Below are 13,487 nucleotides of genomic sequence, written 5' to 3' on the forward strand. Positions count from 1 at the left end.
ACTCGGCTAATGACAAGGCCATGAGCTTTCTGAGGAGGCGGACCGTCAACTGCTCTCTCTTTGCCTGCTGTGGGTCCTCCACAGATCTTTATCACATGACTTAGTAAATAAGCAAACATTGCCTTCAGTTTAGGGATTCTGGGTATCAGACAGGTGGTAATGTCTCCAGGCTGGTCCTTCATCATATTTAGAAACGACTTCAGAGATCCTCACGTTATGACGAGGAAAACAAGCCTGGGAGGCGAGGTCTCACGCTTACCTGTAACCAGGACAGAGCTCAGGTCTCCAGCCGCCTTGAATGACATTTTCACCACACCTTACATACTGTATTAAATGGGAAAAATTTGTGCAACTGTTATATGAAAGGGACTGGGCTCACTTAAGAGGGATAAAATTCCAGCTAGCTCTAGGGGAACTTAAGGAGGAGAATAAAATGGACAGAAATAGAAATTACAAGGCATAATGTATTATGTGTTGTAAAAAGAGTATAAATTGCTATGGGACCACAAAGATAAGTTCTTTATCACTAGTTGGGACAATCAGAAGAGGCTGCTTAGAAGATAGATTTACCGTTGAATATTTAAGGATGTGCACAGTTCAGATTGCCCTTGAGATCTGTGAGGAAAGGCACTGTGGGTGAGGGTGCAAGGTGAAGAAAGAAAGAGGTAACGTAGGATCCAGTCCACTTGAGAGATCAGTCCAGTGCCAAAAATAAAACCCAGAAGAACAGATCTAGTCATTAGTGAGTAGTTAAAAAGAAAAATGGTCTCTTTCCTTCAATTTGTTCTCACAGAAAAATATTGCTGAGACCCACATCCTTCCTTTTCATGTTTTTCCAAGACCTGTTATCTGTCTATTAGGTCAAGTTTGTTAATGGTTTTGTTCAAATTTTCTATATTTTTACTGATTTTTTTTTTGTGGAGAGGAACTACAGTTCTATCAATGAGAAAAACGGTCAAATCTTACACTGTGATTGCGGTTTTCTTTCTTTTTCTTAGGTTTTTGATTTATGTATTTGGAGTAAAGACATTTAGAATTGTTATATTTTTGTGTTAAATTGACCCTTTTATTGTTATAAAATGTCCTGTCTCTAGTAATGCTGTTTGTCTGTTTTGTCAAATACTAGTATATTGCTAGAGCTACTCAGGCTCTCTTTTGTCTAGTGTTTACATTGTATGTCTTTCCCATCTTTTTACTTCCAGCATTCTCATATCTATATATTTAAGACGTATTTATTAGCAGCATGAATAGAGCTCTGGGTTTTTTGTTTTTGTTTTAATATTGTCAGATAATCTTCTTCTTTTAGTCTATTTACATTTAATGAAATTACTGATTTGGTTTAAATTTGTTGCCTTAGTATTTGCTGTTTGTTTTTTCCTGCCTTTTTTATGTTTCATTTTCTCTCCTTTCTTATCTTCTTTTTTTTTTTTTTTTTTTTTTGCGGTACGCGGGCCTCTCAACGCTGTGGCCTCTCCCGTTGCGGAGCACAGGCTCCGGACTCGCAGGCTCAGCAGCCATGGCTCACGGGCCCAGCCGCTCCGCGGCATGTGGGATCTTCCTGGACCGGGGCACGAACCCGTGTCCCCTGCATCGGCAGGCAGACTCTCAACCACTGCGCCACCAGGGAAGCCCTCTTATCTTCTTTTGTTCATTTTTTATTATTCCATTTCTCCCTCTGTTATCTTGGGAGCTTACATTCTTTAGCCATTTTTTAGTGTTTTTGTAAAGATTACAATACTCATCTTTAACTTATCAAAGTCTAGTATAATTTAGTATTTTACTACTTTCTGGACAATGCCAGAATTTTATGTTATTTTCAGTTTTCAGTTCTAGAATTTCCATTTATCCATTTTTTATAGTTTTTAGTTCTCTACTGAAATTGTCATCTTGTCTTTTAATTCGCTGAACATATCGACCATAGTTGTGTGAAAGCCTGTGTCTGATGTTTCCATCGCATGTTTCCCCTTCTGCCTGTCTTTCCATTTATTTCTCTTGGTTTTGGTTAGGTAGTCTTGCTCCTATGTGTCTGGTTGTTTTAGATTGAATGCCAGGCATTGTAAATGAAAATTTTTAGAGATAATTTACGGCTGTATGTCTCTGCTGTCTAGTGTGATAACCACTAGCCACGTGTGACTATTTAAATCATTTAAAAGTAAGTAAAGTTTTAAAATCCAGATCCTGTTGCCCGAGCCACACTTCAAATGCTCAGCAGTCACATGTGGGTAGTGGCTGCCTTATCAGGACAGATACCTTTTACTGGAGAGAATTTACTTTTGCTTATGGCCTCAGAGATGCAAGGAACCCTGAATCACCTCAAGCCAATTGAGTTTGAGATGATTCTAAATTGGGCTCAGGTCTTACAAGGGCTGGTGTCCTTCTGATTTCCCTTCCAGTCTGAGTGTAGCCTTTGGAGGTTAGTCAAGTCTGAATACTGCAGGATTCCCAGGGCTGCCACCTCAGCAGGCCCAGCTCCAGGGTTTATGTCTTCAGTCCTGTCTTCTGTGAAAAGCTCTGTTCACCCTTGCGGCCTGGCCTTCTGCATTAACAGACACCCCTGGGAGAAGAGCAGCCCAGACGCAGCTCAGCCCTCAGTCTTCCCTTCTGTTCCTCAGCTTGAGGCCTTGTAATTCCTCATGGCCTTGATGGTTCTCTAATGTATCCAAACTGATTTTTTGCAAAAATATTTTTGTCCCCAGCCGCCTTAGTAGTTCTTAGAGGGAGAGATGTTTAAAACAGTGGTCCGTCAAGCCAGAAGTAGAACTCCTCTAAAAATGATGTTTTAATCAAATACTTAAACAAAGATGCCCAACAGCTAACCTGTTTAGCGCACTTTTTCACCTCTGTGGTCCTGTTTGATTCCAGTTACAACTTTGTGATCAACATACTTTGTATCTTTATTTCAGAGATGAGAACATTTAGGTTCAAAGAGATAAAATAAACAAGCAAGTAGAGGGAGAGCTGAGATTCAACCCCAGATTCCCTGAGATCCTCTGTCTGTTGTTAGACCCAGCGGTCTGGCAGTGATAATCACGCGAAATGAATGGTAGGCGTGACCGTGAAGACTCATCTGTCTTATTGGCCCCTCAAGTCATTCTGAAGTCCCTTTTCTCCTTTAAAATGAGTTCCAGAATAGGTCTCCTTCCTGATACTTAAAATACTTGAGCTCTTTAATATTTAGAATAATTTAAAAGAAATTATTCTAAATATTATATAAATATTTCTCTATTGATGAGCCTATATTTTCTATTTCTTTTCCAGTTTTCTATTATATAACTTAATCTGAATTCTATTAACTATGTTTTTTTTCCTCCCCAAGATAACTGCTAAAATACCAAGCACAGCAGTTGCTAGACCTGTAGCTACTGGATGTGGGGTAGGTTTTCTTAAGCTGAAGATATGAAGATGCATTTTCTCATACATAAGTTCAGTTTAGGCAGTTAGTTCTAAATAAGTTTGGCTACCTTTCAGCCCATGACCTGGATATATTTTCCATTTTGGTTAGTGATGAACATTATATATTGTTGATTAATAGCTTTGAATATTCTAGTCATTTTGGTTTTAAATATAACAGAAAATATTTTATTGTCTTTTCCTACCTGTAAACCTCGTGTTTGTTGATTGACTTCTTTTCATTTTCTATATAATATAACCAAGTGTCATGTGTATTCCATTCGTATATCTTATGTGAGGTTAGATGTTATTTAAACATAATGTTTATAATTTTTAAAAACTTACTAATTAATACATGAAAAAATAAAATTTAAGAAAAACTTCAGAGGCATATAGTTGGGTCTTGCTTTTATTTGAGATCGTTGGAGGAAAGATGCTATATTAAAATCCATAAAAGAAAATCTTTTAAATCTTGCCCAAAGTACCTACAATTTGGATATTTTAGCTTATGTGAAATAATAAAGGAATGGGAGAAAAATGGAGGAATGAGGTGAAATAGTGTTTCCTAGTCTTTATGATAATATTTCTTAGGGGTCATAAAAATGGTTTTAGAACCTAGAGGTCCCGGGCACTTGCCTTCCAAGTGTCCCTTCCTGTGAATGAGGAAAGTCGCCTTATACGTTATATAACAGTGTGTCATGTGACGCATATGTTTATTAATCAACCAAAGCAGGTATCACTCATAAATTTGGTTTTTGGTGATGTTTCAGAATAGGAGACAGCAAGCTTTTCTGTGAAGGGCCCTGTGGTTTAGGCTCTTCGGAACCCAGCTCAGCATTTTCAGAGAGGCAGCCACAGACGATGAACAGGCAAATGGACTGTGGCTGTGTCCCAGTACAAAGGCTGAGGGTTATAGTTTGCCAGTGCCTGTTTTAGAGTTTTATTGTTTGATCCTATATCCTCGGGAGATAAATGGAAAAAAATTATGTTTAGGTTTACTTGCCAATAGGATGAAGGAAAAAAAGTTACAAAGAAAACTTTTATACTTTGGTTTATAAAATTAAATGTAGGCATTTTTTGGAATCGTTTTAACTTAGTTTTTTGTTTACTAGTCCAAGACATCCCTGGCATCGTCAATGGGAAGACCAGTGACAGGGGCTATTCAGGTATCTCCATTGTGTGGGTGTTCATTTTGGGCCTTTCCTGTGACTTAGAATATTATTACCAAAGTTTTTTTAAGTTGTTACTTATATAGTGACCCTGGTTCTTTAAACTGTGGGCTAAAGTTTGGACCGTTTGAAATCTTTGGTGGCAAAGTCTCTTTATTTACTTTATTTACAGGTTTATTTACTCCGGTCTCAAATGAAATCCCACCGGGAATGGACATAGGCCTGATAGTTTGCTTGTAGGATGTACTCTGGGACCCGCTTTTCCTTTGCTGTCATTTACAGCACTTTCTGTGGTTTCTCTCTTAGGCATATAGGAGACCAACCAAAAGTAGGGGAGTAGCCAGCTACTAAGCTGCGTAAGGTACTATCTAAAAATCCTTAAGAGTGCTTTTCTTTTCAAACTGGGAGTAAGTCCAGTTAGACAAGGAATCAGAATTTGACAGAGGAAAGGTGAAGTGCAGACAGGCCGGCACATGAGGAGGTGGGAGCACGGAGCAAGCCGGCAGGGGACGAAACCAGTGTTACACGCTAGGCTGTATTACAACGTGTGTCGTGCAGTTCTGCAAGTAAGAGGCAGGTCTTATTTAAGAAGGCTCTTTAAATGACGCTTGTTCTCCTAAGGATGGAGTTACTAGACCCATGACAGCAGTGAGAGCAGCTGGTTTTACCAAAGCAGCTTTGAGAGGTTTGTTCTATTTCACCTATTAATTTTTTTCAGATCTTTAAATTTTTAAAATGTTTTTGTATGTGTAAATATATTATCATATCTAACATGCCATTGATTATTTTAGGTACCATTAAGAAAGGAAAGGGGTGATGAAAATGTTCTGCATCCCAGTTGAGGTGGTAGTTACATGTAACTACCACCTGAAAATAGTATTTAAATATATGATAAGTTAAATAATAATTTTTAAATAAAATTGTTATGACAAAAATTAATGATTTTTATACCAGTAATGGAAAATTAAAAGGCTAATACCAGGTCATTACTCACATGATTGGCCATTTAGAGTTCATAATAGGGATAGATTACTATGGGGGAGAAATAAATACTGAGAGATATTTATTTTTGTTTTTACGTGGTAACACACAGTTTTATTTACATGTTTTTATGTATGTTAAAAATCTTACCAGTTTCTTAATATGCAAAATATTTATGTAAGCATAAAAAATGTCCATTCCATTTAATAAATAGGTAAATTAAATAGCATGCGCGTGGTTTCATATCCGTTCAGTTGTGCTGGATTGAGCACTAAACGTGAACTCTTGACTGTGTCTCAGGCTCTGCGTTCGACCCCCTCGGTCAGTCGCGGGGCCCTGCACCGCCCCTGGAGGCCAGGAACGAAGACAGGTATGCAAGTCCTGTGCTGCTCTGCTGTGGTTGGTTGCATGTTCTTAACTTTTACTTCTCAAGTACATAATCCTTACGTATTTGAAAAGTTCATGTCAGCAGAATAGTAACCAAAGCATCATCCCTGGTTCTCGGAACTAGCAAAAGAATCAAGTCTCAGAAAAGCAGCCCTGTGTATTCCATGCAGTTTTACTGTAATATTATTGACTCGAAGATATGTCTGATTTTTGATTCTCTTGAAGGCCAAATGTTGCTGTACATGTAATAAGATATTCTTATTTTAAAAGGATATTTCAAAGAAAAAAATTAAGAAAATGTATGTTAGTTTGTCATATTGATATTGAGAAATATAATTTTTTATAGAATTAACTTAGTTTTGTACCATTGACTAGAGAGTAGCTAAAAAGCTATGGTGTAAATTCAGCTGTGTACATTTACTGATATCTAAGCAACATTAGATTTTACAAATAGTGATAGCAGCCAGCATTTACCTAGTGCTCTCTGTGCGATCACTGCATGCCCTGCGCTGTGCACGAGCTTCCCTGAGCTCTTGTGTCATCAGTTCAGGGGGAGGGAAGCACGGAGAGCTCGCTGGGTCAGGCTAGTACACGGCAGGACTGAGACTTGAACCCAGGCGGTCTACTTCCAGGGCTCATGGTTTTTTTTGTTGTTGTTGTTGGTTTTTTTTTTTTTTTTTGCGGTCCGCGGGCCTCTCACTGTTGTGGCCTCTCCGGTCGCGGAGCACAGGCTCCGGACGCGCAGGCTCAGCGGCCATGGCTCACGGGCCCAGCCACTCGGCGGCACGTGGGATCTTCCTGGACCGGGGCACGAACCCGTGTCCCCTGCATCGGCAGGCGGACTCTCAACCACTGCGCCACCAGGGAAGCCCCAGGGCTCATGTTTTTAAATTGTAATTCTTAAACCTGGTATTTGGGCTATTGTATAAATTACATAATTTCTGTTTTTGACTAATAAGGAACTTCTATAGAAAGTCAGTTTACTTTGTATCCTAGTTAGTGACAGCAAGTTTGCTAATAAATACATGTTATCATACTTAAATATGTCATTTAGGATCCTGTCAGCTGCTAACAGCTGAAAATGTCAGAAAAAACACACACAACAAGAATGTTTTATTATCTCCCATAACAGGAGGTCTGGAGGATGGTTAATTTAACTTCTCAATAACCTCACGCTGCTTCAGCTTCTTTCTGATTCTCTTGGCTCTTCTCAAGAGCCTGCCCATCCTCGTGATTCCAGGAGGGCCACGGGAGTTCAGAACCTTCCTGTAGTTGATAAAACCTAGAGTCAGAAGGTGCTCAGTCTTAGGTCCTCTTTGAAGAGCAGGGATCTTTCCAGGAGACATCTGCCCCAGGCAGACGCGTCTTCATTTCTCATTGGCCAGAAATTCATCACACGTGCCTGATGGAATCAGACATTCGGCAGGAGGGTGAGACTCTCCTGTAGCCTAGCTTTCGTGTTCAGGGACGCAGGGCGGCGGCAGGCTCCTGTGGAGGCGCCCAGCAGTGTCTGCACAGAGTTCATTCTCCTGGCGGCTGGTAGGGATGGGGTAGTGACTTCCGCTGTCTTCATAAAATTCTCTTACAGAGTTTTAGCGTTACATTTTTATATTGATATTTTAGGCTTAATTATAACAACCTGTAAGCAACATTTAAAGACATTTATTAGAGTGTTTCAGACAGCTTGAAAACAGAATTCCGTACTTTGAATTCTGAACTTTTTAACCTTTAGAAAGCCACCATCTATTATTAGAATTTTGCAATCCCTATAAACTAATAAAATATGTTGTCTTAATCCCAGGTTTTACTGAAGAATATGATTTTATAGACAAACCTATACTGTGAAATTTATTCCTATGTTCTTTTTAAAAGTCCATTTGTAGAGAATTAAGAGAATTGATGTTTACTGTGATATATTTGTAGTAAAAGTTTATTTAGGCAGTAATGTACATTCAGAGTGTTGTGTTTTATTGAAAGAAAGTGGTAGTAAAACAACACTGATGTTGTGTTTGAAACATGGCTGATCTGGGGACACTTCGTTTGCTGCTAATGAAGTCAGGGTTTTAAACTTCCGCACCTCGTTAGAAGTCTCTGTGGTGAGTGGGGCTTCCCGGTGGCCCAGTGGTTAGGACTCGGTGCTTTCACTGCCATGGCCCCGGGTTCGATCCCTGGACGGGGAACTGAGATGCCACAAGCCACACAGCACGGCCAAAAAAAAAAAAAAAAAAGTCTCTGTGGTATCTATTTGGTAGTAAATAATTTTTCTCTCTTTTATGGGGTCTTCAGTCTTTCTAACCATAGATAAAGTTTTTCATTTGCCATAGAATCTGCTTTCCTTTGGGGATGGTAATGCAACAGCATGGCCCTAGAGTTACCTTATCATGTGTTTAAATCCTGGCTCTGTTACTTATTAGCTGTATGATCTCATGCTTAGTACTTAACTTTCTTTCTTTTCTTTCGTTTTTTTTTTTTTTTTTTTTTGGCTGCCCTGTGTGTCTTGTGGGATCTCAGTTCCCTGACCAGGGATCGAACCCGTGCCCCTTGAAGTGGAAGCACGGAATCCTAACCACTGGACCGCCAATACTTAACTTTCTAAACTTCAGTTTCCCTGTCAGTGAAATGAGATAATGATAGTACTTGTATCAAATATTCTTGTGAAGATTAAGTGACATAATTAGGGTAAAGCATTTAGCTCAAAATTAAATTACACTTATGCTAAATAAATGTTAGCTATTTTTACTATTATGAATAATTATATAATGTAGTTATTAAAAACAGTGGCACATTTATTCTTTAAGACCACTTATATATTTGTCTTATCTGTGACTTACACTTAAAGTTTATAAGCACATGATGGACAATGTTAAAAGTAGGTTAAATTTTGTATGTATTATTAGTGGTTGAATGATTCAGAATATACTTACTTTTTTCTTGAACAGTCCAGAAGAAAAGATAAGACAATTAGAGAAGAAAGTAAATGAGTTGGTAGAAGAAAGCTGTATTGCTAACAGTTGTGGAGACTTAAAATTGGTGAGTTCATAAACTGGTAAGATTCAAGATTATGAAGTGTGTGCATATGTATCTTTGTGTATGTACCTATATAAGCACATGTATAGATAAATACTTTCATTTTGTTGTGGACTGGCCTTAGAGTTTTCACTGAAATAATTATTTTGAGAACCTGCAGTTGTAACTCTGCTTCATAAACTCTGAAGTCAAAACAATTGGCTGATTTTGTAATTTTTCACATCGGTCATTTAAGGAGGGGAAAAAATTCCAGTGCATCGGTTGGCTAAATTTTGCAGCCTGGTGGACTGCTGAATGGGACGCACAGCCTGCTGCAGGTGGAGCCCATGGCCCACACACAGCGCTAAGGGCTGTTTTCTCCTTCAAGGCTGACTGCTCTAAAGTATTTTGTCCTAAGTAAACTGCAAAATCGTGGTTTGCTTCTTGGCAATCCAACTCTGCTGCTTTTTTTTAAATTGAATCTTTTCTCTTAGTTTGCTTTGTTCACATTACTTTGGTCATCATACCACATAAATATAATTTCTGTGACTTAGTTATCAGATCAATGAATACCATTAGAAAGATTCAGTATAAGCTACTTTTTTTTTTTTTTTTTGTGGTACATGGGCCTCTCACTGTTGTGGCCCCTCCCAGTGCGGAGCACAGGCCCCGGACGCGCAGGCCCAGCGGCCATGGCTCACTGGCCCAGCCGCTCTGCGGCACGTGGGATCCTCCCGGACCGGGGCACGAACCCGCGTCCCCTGCATCGGCAGGTGGACTCTCAACCACTGCACCACCAGGGAAGCCCCAGTATAAGCTACTTTTATTGCTCACAGAACCTGTGCTTTTTTATCTAGTTCTAAAAAAAAAAATTCCATGTTTAATTAATGGGACTGTGGTCAGTCTCTCAGTGGAAATCGATAAAAGGTTCTTGGCATCCTGAGTAAGATCTGAGCGAAACTAAGGATCTGTTGTCGTATTGGGTAGCAGTTATCCATGATCCATGATCCAATACTTGTCTGTATTTTGAGCATCCGAGAAACCAAACAAATCCACCTAAATTCCTACCTCATGAGATTGAATTAAAACACCAAAGATTCAGGAGTTGGGAGGAACAAGGAAGTAGATAGACATGGTCAGACCGAAAGGGGGTGGGAGGTGAGGTGATGGAGAACCTCGACGTGGGGCAGGCGTGCTCCAGGTCTTAACCCCGATGCTTCCTCCTCTTTCCCAGAGAAGACACTCGGCCTTTCCATGCGGGAGGAAGAGCTCCCGTTTAAACAATAGAAGGGGGGTTTATGGTAGGAGCACACGGGGCATCAGGGAACCCAGGGGTAATGGCAGCCACCCCTGCTTCCCGCAGACACTTCCCGAATGCACCAAATTCCGTGTGAGTGCTCAAAGGAGTTTACACAGTATACATTTGATTTCAGGCCTTAGAAAAGGCAAAAGATGCAGGAAGAAAAGAGAGAGTCCTGGTGAGACAACGAGAACAAGTTACAAGTCCAGAAAACATCAATTTGGATTTAACTTACTCAGTAAGTATGAAGTACCTGTTGAGCACCGTTACCTTGGCGAGAATTTATAGATTCCAGAACTCTTTTCATTTTTGTTTCTTGTTTTCTCTTGTTCTTTAAGCCTTATTGGACTTAAGGTGCCCAGAATTAGATTAATAATACTCTTTAGTTCATGGGACCACTCTTATCTTTGGTATGTACAGTGATCTTCTTTAGTTAGTTAATTAGTCATTTTTAATAATGTAGTAAATACTTGTAAACCTACCAGCCAAGGACTCGTGAAGATTGCTAATATTTGGGTTCTATTCAGTGTGGATACTTTAACGAGATTCATTTTGTTTTGTTTTGAGGTATAATTGGGATACAGTGTTCTGTTAGTTTCAGGTATACAACACGATGACTTGATACTTGTATATATTATGAAATGATCACCACAATAAGTCCAGTTAACATCCGTCACCAAACATAGAGAGATAATGGGGTTCTAATTTATTTATTTATTTTTGGCTGCGTTGGGTCTTCGTTGCTGCGCACGGGCTTTCTCTAGTTGCCGCGAATGGGGGCTACTCTTGGTTGCGGAGCACGGGCTCTAGGCACACGGGCTTCAGTAGTTGTGGCGTGTAGGCTTCAGTAGTTGTGGCTCGCGGGCTCTAGAGCTCAAGCTCAGTAGTTGTGGCTCACGGGCTTAGTTGCTGTGTGGCATGTGGGATCCTCCTGGACCAGAGCTCGAACCCATGCACTGTCAGGCAGATTCTTAACCATTGCGCCACCAGGGAGGTCCCAATAACGAGATTCTAATGTGGACTTTTTGGTCTGTGATTTTAGAGAACGTCAAACTAGGTGAATAAGATAATGTTCTGTGAGGAGAGTAGGGGGAAAAAACCAGCTAATTTCTAGCAAAATTCATTCAATTCTGAAAAGACACTTCTTTGATATTTATACTGCTGTTTAAAAGGGTATGTTTACAGTAGGAAAAGTCTTCATATGCTAAACAAGTGGAAAAAAGGACATTAGAACTTAGAATAAGAAGAATTTTTTTTTTTTTTTGCGGTACGTGGGCCTCTCACTGTTGTGGCCTCTCCCATTGCGGAGCACAGGCTCCGGACGCGCAGGCTCAGCGGCCATGGCTCACGGGCCCAGACGCTCCGCGGCATGTGGGATCTTCCCGGACCGGGGCACGAACCCGTGTCCCCTGCATCGGCAGGCGGACTCTCAACCACTGCGCCACTAGGGAAGCTCAAGAAGAATTTTTATATGTTTACTATTTATAGCTAATATTTTTTTTATAGCTAATATTTTTAAATTCCATGGAGTCTTTAGATTTGGGAGTAATTTGTGATGATTTTTTTTTTCCTTTAGGAACATAATTTACTGTAACTTAATGATTTAAATTATAAATTTGCACGTAGAGCAGCAATACTGTACAGATTAAGGTTTAAGGTATTCCACATGATGTTTAATTTATATTTACAAAGAGTTTGGTCCACTCTCTGCCTTATTCCTTTTATTACCAGCTATAGTAATAATACACATTTATTCTTTGTGGGTCTTCCTGAGATTAAAAGATAGCAAATCCATTAATTAGAAAGAATACATGGAAAATTAGGTGAAATTTAGAGGAAAGCTCCACCTGTCTTTTTTTAATAAATTTATTTTTGGCTGCATTGGGTCTTTGTTGCTGCACGTGGGCTTTCTCTAGTTTCAGTGAGCAGGGGCTACTCTTTGTTGCAGTGCGCAGGCTTCTCATTGTGGTGGCTTCTCTTGTTGCGGAGCACGGGCTCTAGGCGCGCGGGCTTCAGTAGTTGCGGCACACGGGCTCGGTAGTTGTGGCTCGTGGGCTCTAGAGCGCAGGCTCGGTAGTTGTGGCGCACGGGCTTAGTTGCTCCGTGGCATGTGGGATCTTCCCGGACCAGGGCTCGAACCCGTGTCCCCTGCATTGGCAGGAGGATTCTTAACCACTGTACCACCAGGGAAGCGCCCACCTGTCTTAATGTTCTGGTTCATATTGGAATGCAAGGTGTTCTCTGTGTACTTCATTGCTTAATGGGTTGGGAATCTTGATAGAAGCATCTAACTTTGTTATAGTATTTTAATCTCTAGAAAGATTATAGGCAAAAGGGGCCTAAAATGATCATTATGTGTCTCTTTGCAATATTTTTTCCTTAGGTTCTTTTCAACTTGGCCAGTCAGTATTCAGCTAATGAAATGTATCCTGAAGCACTAAACACCTATCAAGTTATAGTGAAAAATAAGATGTTTAGCAATGCAGGTAAGTGTGTATAGTCAGTTTTTCCAATAAGTATAGTTCTTTTGTACCGTTAATTTACAGTTTCCTCACTTTATGCTTTCTTATAATGAAATGATCTGTGCTCTGAGCAAATTCATATTTATGATAGAGGTGCCCTGCTTAAAGATATGAAAATTCACACAAATACAAATGAAGAAATACAGTTGGTATAAGATACATTGCCTAACAGTAAATGAAAACAGTATTCTGTATCACAGGTAGAATGAGCCAGGGCAACCTACAGAACATGCTTTCCCTTGTATAATTATCCACAAGAGACCTTTGTTTATATTTAGCATTTATATTGTGTAATTTTTTGGTCTCTATTAAAGTGTATCAGAATATCATTTTCTTTAATATTTTATTAAACTATCACATCATATAGTGTAAACCGGGTAAGTGTACTCTTTTTGTTCCTGAGCTCCAGGCTTCTTCATCCTGCGCCGTGGGGTGGGCCCTGCAGAGTGGAGAAGGGTCAGGACTGTGGAGAGCTGACCGTTACCTCAGACCCCCAGGTCCTGGTGAGAAGAGGCGTGGGGTTACTTGAGTACGAGTTGGAAAGTCTAGACAAGCTTTCTGAGTGGACGTTGCATTTGAGCTGAGTCTCAAGTTTTGTAGAAACACTTTTTCTCACCAATTCATAGATGCTTACTGTAGAAAATGTGGGGAAAAAAGGATAAACTGTACATCTTGGAGCTCTGGGAGATGCTGGAATAACGCCCAAAAGAAGGTCTAATTTTGAATTATCTA

General features: G+C 39.9%; 1 protein-coding gene across 4 annotated transcripts in view; it reads left to right on the forward strand.

Annotated features, from left to right (window-relative positions):
* Nucleotides 1–13,487, forward strand: part of IFT88 (intraflagellar transport 88) — a 71,795-nt gene that overhangs the window by 12,127 nt on the left and 46,181 nt on the right. Inside the window, exons 4-10 of one of the 4 annotated variants that reach the window (XM_032610788.1) lie at nucleotides 3,317–3,373; nucleotides 4,503–4,556; nucleotides 5,181–5,244; nucleotides 5,841–5,910; nucleotides 8,867–8,957; nucleotides 10,367–10,471; nucleotides 12,617–12,719. In XM_032610788.1, the coding sequence (XP_032466679.1) occupies nucleotides 3,317–3,373; nucleotides 4,503–4,556; nucleotides 5,181–5,244; nucleotides 5,841–5,910; nucleotides 8,867–8,957; nucleotides 10,367–10,471; nucleotides 12,617–12,719 (544 nt within the window). Of the gene's footprint in view, nucleotides 1–3,316; nucleotides 3,374–4,502; nucleotides 4,557–4,731; nucleotides 5,245–5,840; nucleotides 5,911–8,866; nucleotides 8,958–10,366; nucleotides 10,472–12,616; nucleotides 12,720–13,487 lie in introns of all 4 variants that reach the window. The other 3 variants (XM_032610790.1, XM_032610789.1, XM_032610791.1) reach the window with 3 other exon arrangements.

This window comes from Phocoena sinus, chromosome 18 (genome assembly GCF_008692025.1).
Source record: "Phocoena sinus isolate mPhoSin1 chromosome 18, mPhoSin1.pri, whole genome shotgun sequence".
Lineage (NCBI taxonomy): Eukaryota > Metazoa > Chordata > Mammalia > Artiodactyla > Phocoenidae > Phocoena > Phocoena sinus.